Source organism: Hylobates moloch, unplaced genomic scaffold, assembly GCF_009828535.3.
Source record: "Hylobates moloch isolate HMO894 unplaced genomic scaffold, HMol_V3 SCAFFOLD_20, whole genome shotgun sequence".
In the NCBI taxonomy this organism is placed as follows: Eukaryota; Metazoa; Chordata; class Mammalia; order Primates; family Hylobatidae; genus Hylobates; species Hylobates moloch.
Genome location: NW_026652295.1, coordinates 49,634,992 through 49,656,627, shown reverse-complemented (window position 1 = coordinate 49,656,627; position 21,636 = coordinate 49,634,992). Strand labels below are relative to the sequence as shown.

General features: G+C 40.0%; 1 protein-coding gene across 1 annotated transcript in view; it reads left to right on the top strand.

Moving 5' to 3' along the window:
* PKHD1 (PKHD1 ciliary IPT domain containing fibrocystin/polyductin) overlaps positions 1 to 21,636 on the top strand; it is a 482,509-nt gene that overhangs the window by 81,327 nt on the left and 379,546 nt on the right. The window contains exons 33-34 of the mRNA XM_032141123.2: positions 1,861 to 2,080; positions 8,965 to 9,115. Coding sequence (XP_031997014.1) covers positions 1,861 to 2,080; positions 8,965 to 9,115 — 371 coding nt within the window. The remainder of the gene's footprint in view (positions 1 to 1,860; positions 2,081 to 8,964; positions 9,116 to 21,636) is intronic.

Below are 21,636 nucleotides of genomic sequence, written 5' to 3'. Positions count from 1 at the left end.
TTATTATACTTTAGGTTTTAGGGTACATGTGCACAATGTGCAGGTTTGTTACATATGTATCCATGTGCCATGTTGATTTCCTGCATCCATTAGCTCGTCATTTAGCATTAGGTATATCTCCTAATGCTGTCCCCGCCCCCCCCACCCCCCACCCCACAACAGTACCCGGAATGTGATGTTCCCCTTCCTGTGTCCATGAGTTCTCATTGTTTAATTCCCACCTATGAGTGAGAACATGCGGTGTTTGGTTTTTTGTCCTTGCGATAGTTTACTGAGAATGATGTTTTCCAGTTTCATCCATGTCCCTACAAAGGACACGAACTCATCAGTTTTTATGGCTGCATAGTATTCCATGGTGTATATGTGCCACATTTTCTTAATCCAGTCTATTGTTGTTGGACATTTGGGATGCTTTTTATATGTGTGTCATGACTCAGAAAAAAATGGCCTGAGAGTCAGAGTGCTTCAAATACTTGCTTTTTATCTCTATAACATGTTAATGTTTATAATTATAATTATTATAATTATGTGAAAATCAAGAAATTAATAAACTTATCCAAGTCAATAAGACAAACAACCCAATAGAAAAATGGGCAAATGAGAGAAACAGGAATTTCACAGAAGAGAAAACATGAGTTGTTACTAAACATAAAAAAGTTGGTCAACTTGGCCAGGCACGGTGACTCACACCTGTAATCCTAGCACTTTGTGAGGCTGAGGCAGGTGGATTGTCTGAGCTCAGGAGTTCAAGATCAGCCTGGGCAACATGGTGAAACCCTGTCTCTGCTAAAATACAAAAAATCATCCAGGGTGTGGTGGTGTGCACCTGTAGTCCCAGCTACTCAGGAGGCTGAGGCAGGGGAATTGCTTGAACCCGGGAGGCAGAAGTTGCAGTGAGGTGAGATTGTGCCAGAAGCCTGGGCAACATAGCGAAACTCTGTCTCAAAAAATAATAATAATAATAATAATTGGTCAACCTAAAAGTAATCATTGAAATGCAGATTAAGACCACAATGAAATGCCATTTTACACACCTGACTGGCAAAAATTAAGAGTCTGATAATTGCAAGTGCTTGTAATTATATGGAGTGATGGGAACTTACAAATATGGGTGGTAGGAATACAAAATGGAACAACTACTTTGGAAAACAATATGGCACTATCTTATAAAGCTGAACTTGTACCTACTCTTTGAATAAGAAATTTTCTTGATAGGCATGCACCCTAGACGAAATTTTGTACATGTTTTTAGTAGCAAATAAATAACTGGGAAATACCAAAAAGTTCATTGATAAGAGAATAGATAAATACATTGTGGTAGTTTACGCAATGCAATATTGAACAGCAGTGAAAATGTATTAACAACAGCTATATGTAGTAATGTGGATAAATCTTGAAAATATAATATGGAACGAAAAAATCAGACCCAAGAATATTTTATCATGTGTCATATTTTATAAAGTTCAAAAACAAGTAAAACTCAATCTCTTGTTTAGGAATACAAATGTTTGTGATAAAACTATTTAAAAAAATGCCAAGTGGTTATTTCTGAGAATGAGGAGGAAAGGGACGAACTTGGGGAGAAACACACAGATTTAAGTGTATTACAAGTGTTTTATATCTTATGTTGGCTGGGAAATTCACCTGAGTTTTTTTTATGATGATTATTCATATTTTACAAAAATGATGCTTGTATTTTTCTGTGTACATTACACATATACGATACATTTTTAAAAAAGTAAACTGCTAACTTCATATTCCTATTGGTCAAAGGAGGACACAGGAACTTCATTTGTGAAACCGATTAGAGGCCTTCGGTTCTCTCCATGGTTCTTTCCTAACGGTGACTGTTTCCTGCAGCGTCCTTGGCTTTCCTGTGTGGCCTGAAGCATGAGGAGGACAGCTGTGAGGCTGCCAGAAACACCTATGTGCAGTGTGATTTGACAGTTGCCGTGGGGACAGAGCAACTGCTTGAATCGTGGCCTTACCTCTACATTTGCGAGGAAAGTTCCGAATGCCTCTTTGTATCAGATCATTGGGCAGAGTCAACGTTTCCATCGTTCTCGGGCCTCTTTATCAGGTAACCTTACCTTCTCCCTCCCTGAACTTCCCCACAAATGCTTGGCCAATGGACCAATGGTGCCATCAGAGAGTGTAGGCTGGGTGGATGTGGCCTGGCAGCTGTGGTAGGGGCTACAACTCTCTTGGAGGGCCCATTCCATTGTGGATTCCAGCCAGCCTGCATATCAAAGCATCGCCTGTCTTTTTCAACTGTTCAAGAGAACATCTGAAAAATCTGCCCAGTAAACAGCTCGCTTTGTTCTTGCTTAGATTTTAATATTTATCTTCCGATCCAAAGCAACATCTGGTGAATGCCAATGGGGAAAAAGATTAGACGTTATGAAAAACAGAAGGCTTTTTCCCCGCTTTCCTTTTTCTTTTCTTTCCAAACAGATTCACAAGTATGAAAAAAAGTCATAGAGAAATCCAGCAGATTGTACAATGTTTATTCAAAAGAAGGGGGGTTGCATAGGCGGAATTACTGTAGATCTAGGATTTAGAAGCCATAAGCGTATAAGCATTTTTTTTTAACTTAAAAAAGAGCCTCACAAATAAACAATACAACTTTCCAAGTTAACCCCCCTTTTCTAAACAAATAAAAAAGAAGTGTGACCGTGTTAGTAATTCTGGATTGCTTTCATTTCAGCAAGGAGTTCCTTTCCTACACAGGGCGGTGTCTCATGGCTGAACATTGTCGTGTAAACTTCTTTATGTCTTACGTAGATAGAGTGGCTGCCTTTGATTATCTAATGAAGGCCTCTTTTCTTTTTCTTTTCTTTTTTTTTTTTTTTTTTTGAGACAAAGTCTTGTTCTGTCGCCAAGGCTGGAGTGCAATGGCATGATCTCAGCTCATTGCAGCCTCTGCCTCCCAGGTTCCAGGTACTCTCATGCCTCAGCCTCCCCAGTAGCTGGGACTGCAGGCATACACCACCATGCCCAGCTAATTTTTGTATTTTTAGTAAAGACAGGGTTTCATCATGTTGGCCAAGCTGGTCTCAAACCCCTGAGCTCAAGCAATCCACCCGCCTTGGTCTCCCGAAGTGCTGGGATTATAGGCATGAGCCACTGTGCCCTGCCTCTTTTCTTATAAAATATGAAACTAAACAAGACCACTTCCCCACAGTGAAAGAGATAACCAGCTTCTTTTCATGGCAGTCTGACTTTGTGATGTCCTGAGACAGTTTGTGTCTTAGTGTGAATTTGGCACCAGAGGTTTAGGTTTAGCTGGAGGAAAAGAGGAACCTCCTTGGCTGGTTGCTTTCTAAAAGGGCGAGAAGAACTCTGTTTAGCTCACACAGGAAATGGAGTGCTGGGTATTGTACTCAGGTGAGACTGGATTTCAGAACTTACTGATGCTGGACACCAGGAAGTACATTTCAGTAGTTCCTGGCTCCATTGAATTCAGGGACTTCATCTGAATCCCCGAAACTCTTCCTTTGGAGTTCTTCCATGCTCTTCCTCTTCATTGTATGGGATGGCTGAAGCAACTGAGCCTCACACCCCATTGACGGTATAGTGTTACCTGTGAATATCATCATTTCAATGGTGCTGCTCAATGTTCTGGCTATTGCAGTAGGCAAAGGTGGGTATGTTTTCTTTTTTCTTTTTTTCTTTTGAGACTGAGTCTTGCTCTGTCACCCAGGCTGGAGTGCAGTGGCACGATCTCGGCTCACTGCAAGCTCTGCCTCCTGGGTTCAAGCCATTCTTCTGCCTCAGCCTCCCCAGTAGTTGGGACTACAGGTGCCCACCACCACGCCTGGCTAATTTTTTGTATTTTTAGTAGAGACGGTGTTTCACTGTGTTAGCCAGGATGGTCTCGATCTCCTGACCTCGTGATCCGCCCACCTCAGCCTCCCAAAGTACTGGGATTACAGGCATGAGCCACTGCACCCGGCCAAAAGTGGGTATGTTTTCTTGAGTAAGAATTACAATAAGTGCCCTATGATTTAAACAAACAAAGTTTAGTGGGGATGAGAGTGGGGGGAAACTGGCAGTGGTCTTTGTTGCCAGTGGGAAGGTAAGGTAGTGCAATCGTCAGAAGACAATTTGCCAATTCACGAATAACCTTAAATTCTTTATACTCTGTGACCCAGCAATTTCTCTTCTAGGATTTTATTTTAAGAGAGTAGATAGAAATATGTAACATTTATAAACAATCATGTTCTTTGAAGTTTCAGGTATCAAAAAAAATTTGCAATGAAACAAGTTTTAGTAATAAAGAATGTATTCAAATGATATGATACTAAGTCACCTTTAAAAATTAGGATGTACAATATTTAACCAGACAGGGAAATATTTATAATATATTGAGAAGTGAAAATCATAGGTCTCAAAAGATTATATCAATTTGATCCTACTGTTGTACATAGTGTATATGTTTGTACGCACATAGGTTACTAGAGAAAAAGCTGGAAAGATTTATCCAAGAATGTTGATGGTGCCTATCTCTAGGTGGCTGGAGTAATGACCATATTTATTTTCTTCATTGAGTTTTTATGTGTTTTTCAAGGGAACACAATGCTGTATCTCCCTGCCATCCACAACAACTATGGGGTTTGATGTCATTTGACAAAGGGAGAAGTGCATCTGTGGTAAAAATTATACCCTGTCTATTCGTCCGTCCATCCATCCCTCCATCCATCCATCCATCCGTCCATCCATCCATCCATCCATCCATGATCCATCCATCTATCCAGTATATCCATCCATCCATCCATCCATCCATCCATGATCCATCCATTTATCCAGTGTATTCATCCATCCATCCATCCATCCATCCATCCATTCATCGATCCATCCATGATCCATCTGTTTATCCAGTATATTCATCCATCTATCCATCTATCCATCCATACATCCATCCATGATCCATCCATCTATCCAGTATTGATGACGTCCCTACTCTATTCTAGGTGTTGTGACAGTTACTGGTGGCTCATTGGTGGATGTCATGAAAGTCCCTGCCCCTTAAGGATAGAGAAGAAAGTCAGATAATAAACAGGATGATCCCGTGTTGTGATAAGTGCTATAAAGTGATAGAAAAATAAAGGGGGGCTACTTTAGAGAGCGTACTCAGACGAGGCTTCTCTGAGGAAGTCTTTTATGTTAGGAAGAGAAGCAGGTGTCTTTATGGAGGGTCAGGCAGTGGCAGCAGCAAATGCAAAAGAACTGTCGAGTTTTATGACTATTCAGAGGCCAAGAGGGTGGGAGTAGACTGAGAAGGAGGAAAAGTGGGCCCAGGTGAGCTTGGAGAGATATGTGAGGCATTGAAGGCCAAAGTAAAGAGTTTGGATTCTCTTCTAAGTGAAGATTAAGTAACTTCCCAAAGTCACACAGTCAAGCCATGGCAGTGTTGAGACTGAACTCAAGGCTTCTGATGCAGTGTGCTTAGTGCAATGCTGTGCTGGCAGCCTCAGTGTGAGAGCCCTGGCTAAGCTTTGTGGGTTCAGTGACGTTTCAGAGCCACAGGAAGCAATTTCAGGGGAAGTGAGAGAGAGAAAATGCCTGCAAAGTGTTTTCCCTCCCTATCCTAAGGAGCACAGCCAAGGTTACTTGCTTACTTTAGGATTTAATCAGATCAACTAAAGAACAATAGTTTGGGAGTCAGGAGTCTTAAGTTCTAGAACAATCTTTGCCACCATTGTTACCCAATATTTTTAACCACATCCCCCAAAATAAATATTTGTGTGTGTGCAGTGTGTATGCATGTATATCTGTATCTATATCTGTACATATCTTGATCTCTCTGTCTATATATGCTTATGTTGCATATATATATATATGCTTATATTTATACTTAAATATGGCCAACTGTGCTTCTTAATTCATAGGATTATTGTGGAAGAAACCATGGAAGAGTAGCTAGCTATTTAGAAGCTTTGAAATTTTGTAAATGTTAACCTATTTTGGATATCCTGGTGTCTCAGCTAATTTTGGTGATGGCTTTTTAATGAAAAAATTTCTAGCAAGGTAGTTATGGAAATATGGAAAGAAGTGTGAGCTGAAGCTGGTAAACAAAAAGTCCAAGCTAACAGAAAGGGGTTTAATTCTCTTCAGAGCAAGAATAACATGCTCAGCAAAACCAGTGTGTTTCTAACAGGCAAACAGAGGGCAGAGTGACTCAGCCCATTTTACTTGTACCTCTGCCAGCGAAGAGTCAGGAAAGAGCATAAGAAGGTTTATGAGGCAAGTGGAAGCCCAAAGCCAAGAAAGGCTGTAAAAGGAAGTTGGTCACTACTTTCCTTGAGTTCAAGTCTGTAGTCTCAGATCATTCATAAACTGGGTACAAAAAACTCACTCTTATGATTGAGGACCTATTGCTGGCAATGAACCATGAGAAGGGGTCACATAACAGAGGTGATGGGCAGATATTCTATGAACCTAAAAAAAAGAGGAGGAATTCTGGAAATTTAGACAACTAAGCTTGGTGTTATCCCTGACAAAATTCTAGAATGAACTATTCATCAGATAGTTTGTGAGCCTTCAGAAGTGAAAGTAGCCATCTGGAAACCGATTTACGAAGAATGTGATGGTGTGGGAAACCAACTTCATTTCCTTTCTGATAGGTTTATAAGTTACTTATGATATAAACATAGAGGGAGACCTTCACAAACTATTCCAACCACTTCTCCACCCCCAGTAACAAAAAAAGGTTCTAGGTGCAAAGCCCAAAGTGGTCTGACGAAGCCTCAAGTTGCTCTGAAGTGAGGTGTTTTAAAAGTCTGCGTGAATTTTGCATTTGATTCCATCACATTTCTATATTGATCTAAATATTACATTTTAATTTAAAAGTTAAATTACTTTGCTTTTCCTTTCTGAATCTTGGAATATGACTGACGCTCCAGGAACAAAGGATGGATTCATCCTGTGGCTTTGTCTGCCCTGTGGATGAAGGATCAGCAAATGGATTTACAGCTAGGTCGCAGGCTACAGATTCAAAACAAATTTGAGCAATGGGTCTAAACCAGTGAGAGAAATGTAACAATAATAAATGTAAATTTCCACATTTACATTTTTAACAATAATGCTACTAAAACTACTACCTCCAACAGCTATAATGCGAGCTGCCTTTATTGGATTCGTATTGTGCGCCAGGTTCCATGTTAATCGATTTATATGCTTCATTTTGCTCAGTTTCTTCAACACCTCCACAAAATAGGTACTTGATTATTGGCAACTCCATTTTATAAATGTGGAAACCAAAGCTTAGTGAAGTAATGGCTTCAATGTCATGTAGATGGTAACCATCTGCCCTGGGATTCAGATCCAGCTGATCTGCTTCCGAGCCTAAGCTTTACATGACAGTGCTCCTCAGAAAATCTTTTGAACAAACACAGCATGGTGAAATCCTCAGAAAGCTGCAGCTCTGAGACTTTGAGCTGACCACTATCTAAGTATAAGCACGGTGGTCTTCAAAATGAACACAGTGTCAGGTACCGTGAGAAGGAGGCTCAGATAAAGTCGGACCAGAGTCCCAGTGGTCAGCCCAAACAATCTGCCTTCAGATCTGGGTGGCATGATGTTAATATATTGACAATCTACCTTATTAGGTCTAGAGGACTGTGGGTTTGGAAGTCATGTCTTAGGTAGATACAGAGTGGAGAACATTTTAGCATGAAGAAGAGAAGATGAAGTGGTGAGATGTACTAGTTATCCTGCTCATTATTTCTAGCAAATTGTGGAAGAAAACATTTTGACATTGATTTGAAAAAAGATGGTAGGGTTTGAAATGGTGTACGGTTTCTCAAGCGGTGACCTTTTTGCCCTTCTCTCCACCCTTCCTGGTCTTCCCATGGGATCTGCCATCTTCCTGGCTGATGTTCAATCAGCATTTCAAAACTTGAGAGCACTGCTCTGGGAAACAGGACCATCTGGTTTTGACCTCAGAGCTACCGTAGTTCTGTGTTTGACTTTCTGAGAATCTCTTGATCTCTTTGGGTTACATTTTTTACACCTCTTCCTAATTTATAGGCTGAAATGAGATCATACATATGAAATTGTTGACAAATGTGAAACATCATGCATTATTATTACTGATAATTTTTGAGTTAGTTGCAAAAATGCCTACAGCCAGGATGATTCTTGAATAAATATCACACCTGTTGAGGATGACACCCTTCACTATTCATGTCCTCACCCTCTCTAGATGGCATATTTTTAGACTTTCTGTAATGCTACACTGCTGTTTTTTATTTTAAATCCAGTCTGGCTTCTCCCCTTAAAGCAAGAGGACTTTTAAAGTGAGTGGCTGGTAGTATAACTGGCACATATATCGAATCTCCTTAGTCTGGGCTGTTAAGTAAGTTTAATTAATTTACTAAGTTAATGTTCCACTGCTAGCAACAGAGCCTCATTGCCATCAGCTGGGGAGAGGGAATTGCAAGCCTAAATGAGCTCATTTTTGCACAGCTGGAATTAGGGACCAGTTAGCCAGTTGTGTGGGTTTTCCAATTTCTCCATCTGCCCTAGGGGGATTCAGGCAATTACTCCCCCAACACTAAGTATGAGTAAGAGCAGGAAGAGGGAAGGGGAAAAGAAAAAAAATAAAAACAAAACTCTCCCCAACATTTATTACCCTTTTTGGAAATGGAAGTATTGTCCGTGCATTTCTTGTTAAGCTGGATTAGGAGTAGCTTTTGCTAATGTTTTTAATAGATACGGAAAAGAGAAAGGCCTCAGTGAAAGATATTTACCATGTGCATTTTCATTGCAGAGTGTGCAGATAAAAGGAAAAACAAATAAACAATAAAAGAATGGAAACAAAATTACAGAAATTTGCAAAATTTGACAAATGGTGGCCTGTAGTTGCCACAAGCTAATGGCTTGCAATGATTAATAAGAGTAAAAATAATTGCATTTCATTAAGATTGATGACACCCCATTTAACCTCCCCTCTCGTTTCAGCCCTAAAGTGGAAAGAGATGAAGTTCTCATCTATAATAGCTCCTGTAACATTACCATGGAAACTGAGGCAGAGATGGAGTGTGAGACGCCCAATCAGCCAATTACCGTCAAGATTACTGAGATACGGAAACGCTGGGGCCAGAACACTCAGGTATAATCAAATCTTTTTTACAGACTGATTCAAACAGCTCAAATTAAATTTGTAATATTGTGTACATTAAAAAAACAATTTAGTCCAAATGGCAGCGATATATAATATTAAATGCGCTCAAACTTTGAGGAGCTGGTCTAATGCACAATATCTGAATTCATAGTTAACTCTGGTTAATCATATATTTTCTCAAAAATAAATGAGTGCTGCCCGGGCTCTTTCAAAGCAAATTCTGAGCAGATAATCTCCTTGGCATTTTGTCCTGATTTCTGCATGCATGTTTGAAAGGGGCTCTCTGTGGTTTATTTCTTCACAAAATAAATAGCCTACGATTTAACCAGGTCCTACTGGAAGGCTTCCAAATCACTCAGCCGTCCTCAGCTTGGTGGGACATCAATGTCTGCGGGTCCATTTGGTTCATCTCTGTGCCATGGGGGAGCAGAGTGGAAACTTCAGCTTCTCAGGGGATTACGTGGACATCAGAAACGAAAAGGACCACAGGGTCGTTCGGTCTAGCCTCTCTGCCTCAATTCATCCATTTTGAAATTGTCTAAACCACTCCCTTCAAGTGGCTCTTCTAAAAGCGTGTTTGTAAGTCCCCAGAGAGGAATTCCACAGCCTTCCCCGGGAATTTGCGAGAATTGCAATCAGAGGCTCAGGGCTCTTTGGAAATGGATCAGATAATCTTTTACAGCTCCCCAGGCTTCTCACGGCACAAAGATAAAAAATAATATTTATTGAGCACCTACTCCCTTAGGTGCCTTTCTCTTTATGAAAGCAGTTCTCAGATTTTTCTCTTTTTGTCTCTTTTATTTGGAACAAACATTTATTGAGTGCCTATTATGTGGCACTCGCCATACCAGATTCTCTTGTGAATGCTGCTTCAGTCAAACTGTCCTAATCCAAAAGTCAGCTTCCTGGCTTCAAAATGTGTGTTTTTCTATAACTTCTGTACTGGTGCTGAAAATGTATGCTATGGCAAACAACATTTTTTTTCTGTCCTTCCTAAACTGTTCCGTGCCTACCTTTCCGTGCTCCTGGGTCCTCACCATCCACTCTGTGGCCTCTGCAGGCTTCTGCCTCGCCTTGACCTTCCCTTTAGGTGATAGCCCGGGGCTGTCACTTCTTGCTTCATCGTGTCCCCCACAAACACCTCTTCCTTTCAGTTTACTGCCAATTTTAATTCTCTCCAGAGCCGCTGACCCCCAATGGCACTTCCACTTTGTTCTGTGCCTGTTTCTCAGCAGTCAGCTGTCAGTGACATTTCAAAAGTGTATTGTAGTGCGCTGAGACTGCTGTGGGACACTGGGTGATCTTTAAGCCTCTCTGGGCCTCAGTTTCTGCTGGGTGCGTAATAACCTGGTGTTGTTGGGATGCTTAGATGAGCAAATGCTTGTGAAAGAGAGGGAGAGGCAGGCTGACCTGGTGTTTAAATGCATGGACTTTGGAGCTAGACTGCTTGGGTTTGAATACATCACTTGCTTCCTGGGGGACTTTAGGCAGGTTCTTTAACCCCTCTGTACTTCAGTTTTCTCATCTGTAAAGTAGGGATAGTAATAGTTCCCACTTCATAGGGTTGGTGTGAGCCACTGAGAGCTGCATCTCACATGTGGTAAATGTCCAATGTTAGCCATTATTGGCAGTGCTAGTTCACTAGTCATAGTGCTAGAAAATGATATGAATTTATTTTTCTATAGTGCTTGCTGCTTTGACCAGATCATTTCACTTCTTAGATTTATTTAATTTCCCATCATCTCAAAGTCTAATTTTGAATTTTTTTAGGCTTAAATGCCTCACTCATTTAAAAATCCTTATATGACATACATTTGAGTTCCAACCATGTTCAATGTTCTCTACCATGTTCTGAAGGAGATTTAAAAAATATATGGAAAGAGACCCCACTTTTAAGAGATATTTGGGAAGTGAGGCCTTATGTGGAAGTAGTTAAGTTTCGAAAAAGGGTATATAGAGTCAATTCATCACAGCTGGGTGGAATGTTGGATGCCATACAGACCAGCCAGCTCATTTCAGAGATGAGTTAACTGAGATTCATAATGAGGGGTGGTTGATAAAGGTCACACAGGTAGTTATCTGGCCTCATAACCCATGTGGCTGTAGTCATTGTGGAGGAAGTAAGCCATTTAATCTTCAGGAACTAGGAATGTGTCTAGTGCCAGTGTGTAGGGAACTCCAGTCCTGAGGGGGTAAAGAGGAGATGGGTACCATCATTGTAGGTTTCAGATGTGATGTGTTACACTCAAGTGTTAGTGATAATGTCATAGTTTTGAACAGTCTATTGGGAGCAGGACCCTATCAAGTAGCCAGAAGTACATGGGGGAACAACAGCAGGGATTTATGGCAAACTCATCTGAACTTATGGCTGCGTTTAGCTCCAATGGGACCCTAAAGAATAGAACAAGAGTCTCAGGCACACGTCCTGTCGCAGTGACTGGATCAATATGGTGGAAGTTAGGAAATAACTATGGCTGGACACAGTGGCCTGGAGTCCAGAAAAACAACATTCTATGTAATGGGAAAATTGTTAATTCTAGGTTCTACTCTTGTTAGGGCGGTTTGGTTTGATTTAGGAACTGGATATAATGAAGTCTATAGGTGGAGGGCTTATAACTAAGTGACTATATAATTTATCACCCAAACCAGGATGCTTTTGAGAGTGCAAGGTTCACAATGAATGATTATGCTGGGATAGTATGTCACCCTTGTTGGGGTGTGTGATTACCCTACCTGGGCTTGGGAACAGAACAACTTATCATATGTATGTGATGCATGGTTAACCTACCCATGTTGGGATGTACAATTTCCCTACCTTGGCCTGGGAAAAACATGCCACCAATATTATGATGCATGGTTATCTGGGCGTGGGGAAGACCAGCACCAACAAGTGCTTAATCAGGACTACAATCCAGGTCCCCGTTCCAAATTCAAGAATTCCTTGTGTGAGAACCTTGGAACACTAGAAAAGGAAACATTTCTACACTGCTGCTGGGAATGTAAACTAGTACAACCACTATGGATAACAGTGTGGAGATTCCTTAAAGAACTAAAAGTAGACTACCATTTGATCCAGCAATCCCATTACTGGGTATCTATCCAGAGAAAAAGAAGTTATTATATGAAAAAGATACTTGCACATGCATGTTTATAGCAGCACAATTCACAATTGTAAAAACATGAAACCAGCCCAAATGCCCATCAGGAAACGAGTCGATAAAGAAATTGTGGTATGTATACACAATGGAATACTACTCAGCTATAAAAAGGAACAAATTAATGGCATTTGTAGCAACCTGGATGGAACTGGAGACGATTATTCTAAGTGAAGTAACTCAGGAGTGGAAAACCAAATATCGTATGTTCTTACTCATAAGTGGGAGCTAAGCTATGAAGATGCAAAGGCATAAGAATGATACAATGGACTTTGGGGACTCAGCGGAAAGGGTAGGAGGTGGGTGAGGGATAAAAGACTACAAATTGGGTTCAGTGAATACTGCTCCGGTGATGGATGCACCAAAATCTCACAAATCACCACTAAAGAACTTACTCATGTAACCAAATGCCATCTGTTCCCCCAAAACCTATAGAAATAAAAAATTAAAAAAATATATTTTTCAGCCAGGTATGGTGGCTCATGCCTGTAATCCCAGCACTTTGGGAGGCCAAGGTGGGTGGATCACCTGAGGTCAGGAGTTTGAGACCAGCCTGGCCAACATGGTGAAACCCCATTTCTACTAAAAATACAAAAATGAGCCGAGCATGGTGGCAGGTACCTGTAGTCCCAGCTACTTGGGAGGCTGAGGCAGGGGAATCGCTTGAACCCTGGAGGTGGATGTTGCAGCGAGCCGGGATTTTGCCAATGCGCTCCAGCCTGGGTGACAGAGCAAGACTCCATCTCAAAAAAACAAACAAACAAAAAAACAAACCAAAAACAAACAAACAACAACAACAAAAAAACAAACCAAAAAATTAGCTGGGCGTGGTAGTGCCTGTAATCCCAGCAACTTGGGAGGCTGAGGCAGGAGAATTGCTTGAACCCAGGAGGTGGCGGTTGCAGTGAGCTAAGATTGCACCATTGCACTCCAGCCTGGGTGACAAGAGCAAAACTCCATCTAAAAAAATATATATATATAATTTTTTAGTGACCTAGATGCGAGGGCGTGAGGCAGTGTGGGAAGATTGATAAGATCAGTACTTACTTTGTTAAAAAATATCAAAGTGGCTCAACAACTTAATTTGAGGTCCTGATGTGTTTGTAAGCTAAACGTTTCTTTCCATTGCTTCCTCCCATTGAGGGGTACAGCCAAGTGAGCAAAAAGCCACTCCCACATGCTTTAGGGCCGCAGGACTGCCTACTAGATTCTAAGAAAAATGGCAGGTTGTCCTCTTATCACAAGATAACTGGTTAATATGTTCCTTTTCAAGGTTGACAATAAAAGTTTAAACCAAAACAAAACAAAACAAAAAGTTACGTAGGTTTTCCTACCAAAGGACTTTTGCGATCCTTCAATACATGAATACATAATGTGGATTTCTAGGGAGTGCTGTGGTGTGGACTGTTACCTAAACTTTGCCTGTGGAACTCTTTATTCCCAGAATTTCTCCTGGGGCTGGCATCTGTCCTGCTACCTTCACTCTGGGAAGTGTCGTGTATGCCATGCTCTTCCCCTCTCACAGAGTAGGGGCTCCGAGGTGGGAAAGGTCATCTTCAGGTGGGGCAGCCAACTAAGCTCTATTAACGCCAGTGGCATTTGTGCTACGCTATGAAGGACAGGGTTTAGGTATTCAGGATGCAGAGGAAAGGCATTTCTGGTCGGGGAACGAGCATTCACAAGGCAGCAAGGCTAGAACCCACTGGAACAGCAAGAAGCATGGTGTGTGTGAAGGGGAATGGAGAGTTGTAGGTTTGGAGAGGTGGGCTGGGATTGGATTGTGATCTAGAGTTAAGCATTTGGTCCTTTGATTCAGCAGGTACAAGTAATCCCCAAGGAGTCAGTGCTTGATCAAAGGTGAGCTATAGTCACATTAATCTGGCAGTGAGGTGTGGATGAACTGATTGGTAAACTGACGAGAGGTAGAAGCATCTCAGCTAGGTGAGAGATAACTGGGGCAGGGAAATGGCAGAGGGAGTGGAGAGGCAACACACTCAATAGTCACTACTTGATAACTTGTGTTGGACAAAGCATTCAAATTTGTGGGAGACTAAATGTGGTAGGTAAGAAAAATTGTGTGCTGGCTTTTCAAAAAGACCTTTTCAAAATTTTTAGTGCTATATATCTGTGCTCATGACTTCCAGGTTGGAATCTCTGATCCAGAATTCTCTCCTATACTTTGTTTTTTATTTTATTTACTTATTTTTTTGAGACAGGATCTTGCTTTTGTCACCCAGGCTCAAGTGCAATGGCATGATCATGGCTCACTGCAGCCTCAAACTCCTGGGTTCAAATAATTCCCCTGACTCATCTGCAGTAACTGGGACCACAGGTGTGTGTCACCACACCCAACTAATTTTAAATTTTTTGTGGAGGCGAGGGTCTTGCTATGTTCCACAGGTTGATCTTGAATTCCTGGCCTCAAGCAGTCCTCCCACCTTGGCCTACCAAAGTGCTGGGATTATAGACCTGAGCCACCGTGCCAGACCTCTTCTGAATGTTAGATTCCTGTACCTCACTGTCTACTGCTATTGTCACTTTGATATCAAAATGACACCTTGAGTTTAGCAGGTTCTAAATTGAACAACTGATCTCCACTACTTCCTCCCCCATAGTCCTGAAGTGAGTTGGTGGCAGCTCTGTCCTTTTAGTGCTCAGGACATGGAGACCTCCTTGACCTTCCAAAACCCACATCAGATTCATTAGGAAATTCTGTTGGCTCTTTCATTTGACCACCTTGCAGCAATTCTACTGCTACTGTCATCATCGGCATCATCTCTTACTGTTTATTGCAAAGCCTCTCAGCCCTCCTCTCTGCTTCTACCCCTGCCTCTGTTTGGTCTATTCTATTTAATAATAGAGCCATAATGATCCTTTCAAAATATGTCAGCTAATTTCCTTCTTCTCCTCAAAAAGGGGCTCCCAGACTCTCTCACAATAACTGTGTAAGAATCCAGTCCTTATACTGACCTCAAGGGCCATTCCCTGCACCCCTCACCTCCCACCCCAATGCCCTCTCGGCTTCATCTCTCACTTCTCTGACCTTCACTTGCTCTGTTCTGGGCACATTGGCTTCTTGCTATTCCTGCAACACACCAGGCATGCTCCCACACCAAAGCCATTGCATTTGCTGTTTCCTCTGCTTAGAATTCTTTCCCCCCTTCTTTTTCAAGTACAATCTCCCACTTAAACTTTTTGCTAAAATGTTACTTCTTCTATGAAGTCCTGCCACCCTATTGAAAATGGCAACCCTTTGCCACTGACCCCGTATATCATGCTTTAACAGAGTTCTTATCACCTGCTAACATACTACTTAAGATACGAATTTATTATGTTTGTTGTTTGGTGTCCGACTTTTCTTTCTAGAGTGTGATCTCCAAGAAGGCAGAAAAATTTGCCCACTCTGTTCCCTGGTATGTCCCAAGAGCCTGAACCAACTATACTGACAAACAGAAATACATGCATAAATACAAATACAGAAAGTTTAAAAAGTCTTCCCATATGCCACTTCTTCAATATTATTTCCTGAAAGTTTCATCTGAAAGGAAATACACATGTACACATACATGTACATGGACTCATTTGCACACAAAGATGTTATTGTGTTATTTATATTGTTTTTCAACTTGTATGTTTAAAAATATAGTAGCACACTATAACATGAGCTCCTTGAAAAGAGGGACTTTCTTTTGTCGCTGCTATTTTCCCAAGACTTAGAACTAGGCCTAGTACATAGCATAGTACAATAAAGTTTTTATAGGTTTCAATTAAAATTATTGAATGCATAAATGGATTTATTAAAAATACAGCATGGTCATCAATTTAGTTTAGCACATGTTACATTTTCTTTTCCTTCAAAAGACATTGATTATACCTACTAGGTATCACACACTGTGATTCAGTGAAACAAGAGAAAAGATATTAGAAAACGAAGAAGAAAATCCTAAAGAGTGCTGGAAAACACAACAGGGTGCCCCAAGACAATAAGAGGTTTTGAGGGATTTCTGAAGCACAAATAGCAGTTTGGGTTAGATGGGTAGAGAACCCACAGTAGAATAAACGCAATCCAAAGCAAGTTTAGAGGAAATTAGAATATAGCTACACTCTTCAGTGGAGCTCTGGGAGAATTCCACGAGTAGGAGGGGACAGACATCAGGGAAATTAATAAGAACTGCTATGTAGACATTTCCCTTCCATCTCTCTTTCCCTTTCTTTTCCTCTGTCCCTGTGTATATGCTTGGATCTGTGGCTCTCAAGAGGAAGTGTTAAGAGTGGCTTATAAAACAAAGCGGGAATATTTGGGGACAGGAGATTGATTCAGTCCATTGTGGATGTTACGGCTGATGTTAATCAAAGAGAAGCCTGGACCTCCATGACAGACTCGGAGAGAGGAAGAAAGGAAGAAGAAAGAAGCTTCTCTTCATTTCTGCCTCCAAAAAAAAAAAAAAAATTCCTCTACTTTTATTTTGCTCATCCAGATGTCTTACCCAGAAATTTCAGCTGTGATGAGTTGAAGAGGTTTTTCTGAACATCTAATGTGCCTTGTCAGTGGAAAAGAAAGTCTGAAATAATGCTACTAAAGTTCTCTGGGAAATGATTTTGAACCTAGAATTCTATACCCAGTAAAATACTATTTGGAATAAGAACTAAATAAAGAAATGTAAGCTATACAATATTTAGGAAGTTCCTCTCCTTTGTGCACTCTCTAAAAAGTAATGCACTCTGGTGAACTGTAAATGAATCCAAGAAAAAAGATGATATGGATTCAAGAAAGGGATGAATAAAGAACTTGAAAAACAGCAACAACAAAGTAAACATTGTTGATAATGTCGTTGTGAGGCTTAATATAGTTGTTAAGAATAGACCCTTAACCAGACAGAAGCAGGAGCCTCCTGTTTCAAGTAGGTATAATGAAAGATCAAGAAACAGAGGCATAATCTCCTTCTTTGATAAAATGAAAAGTCATTTGTAACACAAACCTCATTATATGAAGATGAAACATAAATGGGAGAATGGCAAATGACTTAACAGAGTGAAGGAAAGTCAAAATTAATTGCCTGAAAAGGGAAATTTAGATAAAAAGAAGACAACTTGCCCCATGGTACTCTAGAAAACTTTGGATTTAGAGAAGTTTAGGTACCAGAAAATAAGCATGAGGCAGGATGCTAAAATGAGGGGGTGGTTTAATGTTTATATAAAGTAGCTCTATCCCCAGGATACTATTCCTCACTGACCAAGTCAGAAATCTATTTCTACTCCACATTCCAGGAAGCAGATGCATAATTTCTGGGCAAATTAAAGTGAGGAATTAATGAGGTTCTTGATTAGGCACGGGGGGAGAGTAGGGATGGGAAATGCAGCTGAAATCTGGAGGATGAATTAAAGGTCTGCTTTCTCTTTAAAGTGAAGTCTGTCCATCCATTCCCCACTAAATTCTTTCTTCTGAACTCCAGAATCCTGACAAACCAAATTTTACTCCTCACAGGAAGAGGACTACATGATACTTCTCTGGAGAGATGAAACCAAAGTAAAGGCCCATAGCTTCTGGCATTTGGAAGCCTCATGAAGTCCCACTTACACTGATTACCTACTTAGATTTTATTGCATTGCTATTAAACATAAATGGAAAGACTTCTGGTTTTGGCCATGAGAGGGCATTGAGTTTCAGCCTTGTCCTTCTGTCGTATACCACCATATAAAGATAAAAACTAAAAACTAGTCAAAATATATTTCAGGCATTGGATAATATACAGCACAAGGCTGTGATCCTTGAGTGAATGGAAACACACAAGGAATGTGCCTTTCTGTCTGAGATTGACTTCAGGGAAACCCGAAAACCTCTTTTTGGGTTCCATTTCTCTGTGCTCTCAGTTTCCAATCAGAGATTAGAGTTTAGGGCTGCTCATATTGGTGGAATTTGCAGGGAAGGATACCAGAGAGGAGGGAGCGGTGCAGAAAAGGAACTTTAGAAGTCTGCAGGGGTCCCTTGAGTCTTTTGCCAAATAGTTAACCAATCATGTAGTGACTATATTTCTGTGAGGTCTAGCAGACTATAGCTACTGGGAGGCTTGAAGTGAATATAGCCTCTAAGGTACTAGGAGTACTTTGGAACAGCACAGTACTAGAAGATTTCAAATGCTGACTGGTTAGAGTGGAGAAACCCACTCAACACCAGGGCATTGAGTTGAGACCTCAGAAAAGCCACACTTTAGGAATAAAATATTCTAGCCTTGGAGTAAAGCTACTCTAGACCCACTGAATGGATCCTGAAAACAGGGCTTAACAAAATTAAACTGTTATTTCAGTAAATTAATTGCCTGCTAGAGCAAATCTCAACACCCTTTAAAGGAAGGAAGATAAAAAAATCTACACCTTCAAGAACATGGCATCCACAATGTCCAGTATACAATCAAGAACCTGAGAAAAAAAGCGAAATATGCAATCAACTGAAACAGACCTATGGATGATAGAGATGTTGAAACTTACTAGATAGGGACTTTAAAACAACTGTTATAAGCATATTAAAAGTTTTAAAGGAAAACAAAGATGCAACAAGAGAAGTTATAGGAAATTCCAGCAGGAAAATGAAAACTATTTCAAAAATTAATAAAAATTATAGAATTGAAAGAAATAATATCTGTACTGAAAATTTCACTAGATAATATTAGATTGGACCTTGCAGAAGACAAGATCAGTGAACTTGTAGACAAAACAATCAAAGCTAATCAAACTGAAGAACAGAAAGAAAAGGGAAAAAATGGATAGATAGTAATCTCCGAGTCAATATAAAGTAGTCTAATATTTGAGTCATTGGAGTAGCAGAAGGAAAGGAGAGGTAGAAGGGATAGAAAATAAAATAAATCTAAATAAATAAATAATGGCAAAGATTTTCTAAATTTGGTGAAAACTACAAATTCACCGATCTAAGAAGCTTAATGAATCCAAAGCAGAAGAAACATAAAGAGAACCATTATTGGAGTTCTCAGTAATGTTAATATGTCAATTATTCCAAATTAACATTTAAGTCAATGCAATTTCAATAGAACATCTCAACAGGTTTTTTTGGTAGAAATTTCCAGTCTGATTAAAAAATTATGGAAATGCAATAATCTAAAATAGCCAAAACTATCTTGAAAAGGAACAAAATTGGAGGACTTACACTGTCTGATTTTAAATCTTACTATAAAGCTATGGTCATCAGTTGAAGTTGTAGGCAAGAGCTTATATGAAAGAAAGGTTCTCCTGATAACAGTATGTTTGAAAATTCTTGTGGTAGTTGTCATAGAATCCGGGTGAAGGAGGAGTTTGAAGGAATGTGTGTTGACAGTTACCAAAACGTACTGCGATAAAGAGGTCCTTAGTGACATTTGAGGCCACAGGACAATATTGGTGGGGAGAAAAACCAGATTTTGGGGGGTTAAGGAGTATATGAGTATCCAGGAAATGCAGGCAACTGGTATAGATCACAAGTAGAAAGGGAAAGGGGAGATGCAGATAAATATTGTGGTTGAGTAGCACCTTCCTCATGTTCACAGCTCACTATCGTTAGTACTAGAGATCATTTTCTTAAGTTAAAGGTACTTTGATTAAAGCTGTGGTCTTTAACTGTGTTACTTGATTTGACAAGACCAAGACTCCACAGGTTTCTCATCTTGTCTGTTTTTCTAGTGACTACAAAATAGCTCTGAGACAACCCTAAATGTTTAAGTCATCATAATTTTTTCCAAAATATTTATATTAAAATTCATTTAGACTCTTCAATGCGTATCTCCCTTAGGAAGATTCTCCTTTTCTTAAAGTTGAAGAATTTTTTTTTCTCTTGGGAAATTCCATAGTTCTTAATTATACTTGTTTTAAGAAATTTATCTTTTTTACATTTAAATTACATGTGTTTATTTAAATATTTAAACTCCCAAATAGACATTACACTCTCTGAGAGTGAGCTTCATATTGGATTCCTCTTTGATGAATGGATGGATGAAGGCATATATGTCTGACTGGATTACTGTTTAAAAGGCAAACCACACTGCTTATTTTTATCCTTTTTGTTTAAGGAAATTCTTCTAGGAAATTCATGCAATCCAGCTATGTGACAAATTTTATATTTTCTTTATAATATACATAGCTATTTAGAGGCTAATTTGAAAATACTTTTTATTCCCCAATTAATTTTGTTTCTCCTATTACAGAAATCAAAAACAATTTTGTCCCTTTTGTTTTCCCTCCCCTTCCCTCCCCTTCCCTCCTTGCCTTCTCTTTCTCTCCCTTCTTTCTTTTTTTCCTTTTAGACCCACTTAGTGTGCATCTTCAGGGTTGTGTGCCTACAGAGAGAGGTGCTGCAGAAAGCAGGGTTGAGCCAGTTATTAGATTAGGGAAAAGGGGTATAGAAACTCAACCATTGACCCCTGACCTGGCTGTCCTGGAGGAAACTTACTGAGTCCCTTGTGCCTGTATTTTCTCTGTGAAATGAGGCTCCAAATGTATAAGAATTACATACTTCAGGGGGAGGAGAAGCTGGAAAGGCAGACAGTTTCACATCTGAAAGGGCTTTGCCTTCTTAGGATAATTAGTCAGAATAGGATGCACAGTGAACAGGACTCCTGGGGCCTCTCTTCTAATTCTAGCAATGTCCCTGTCTGACTACAACTATTTAACAACTCAATTAACCTTTCAATTGATCGGTACTGGCTGACTTCCAGCTTCTGGAGGGAGGAAAACAGTACCTATAAAAGCATAATAGTAGGAGAAACCTAAAAGTTCAACAAAGGCATTACGATATAGTAGTTGTGAGCTTGGACTCTAAAATAAAACTGGATTCGAGGCTGATCCTTCTACTTACTTGTTATATAACTTTGGGCAAATTGTCTTAATTTCACTGAGTCTGTTAATTCCTACCTTGTAGGGTTGTAAGAATTAAATAATGCATGTAGTGCACTTAACGCAGTGTTTCATTCATAGAAAGCCCTCGAAACGTGCCAGGGATTATCATTTTTGGTTAAATACATAATGAGACTATACAATAATGAAAGATAATCAGTCTGTGAGTACTCTGTAAATTGTTATGCCAAGTTAAGGTGTCACAATTTATATAATTGTTTATGGTGGTGTTGTCATAATCAGAACTTGCTGTGCGAAAGAGGCTTTGTCAATTATTTGAACTTAAGACTTTGTATATCTCTGTTTCTTGCTGTTTTTTTCTTTTTTTAAAAAAGAAGGAGGCTGGGCATGGTGGCTCATGCTTGTAATCCCAGCACTTTGGGAGGCCGAGGAGGGCGGATCACGAGGTCAGGAGATCGAGACCATCCTGGCTAACACGGTGAAACCCCATCTCTACTAAAAATACAAAAAAAAATT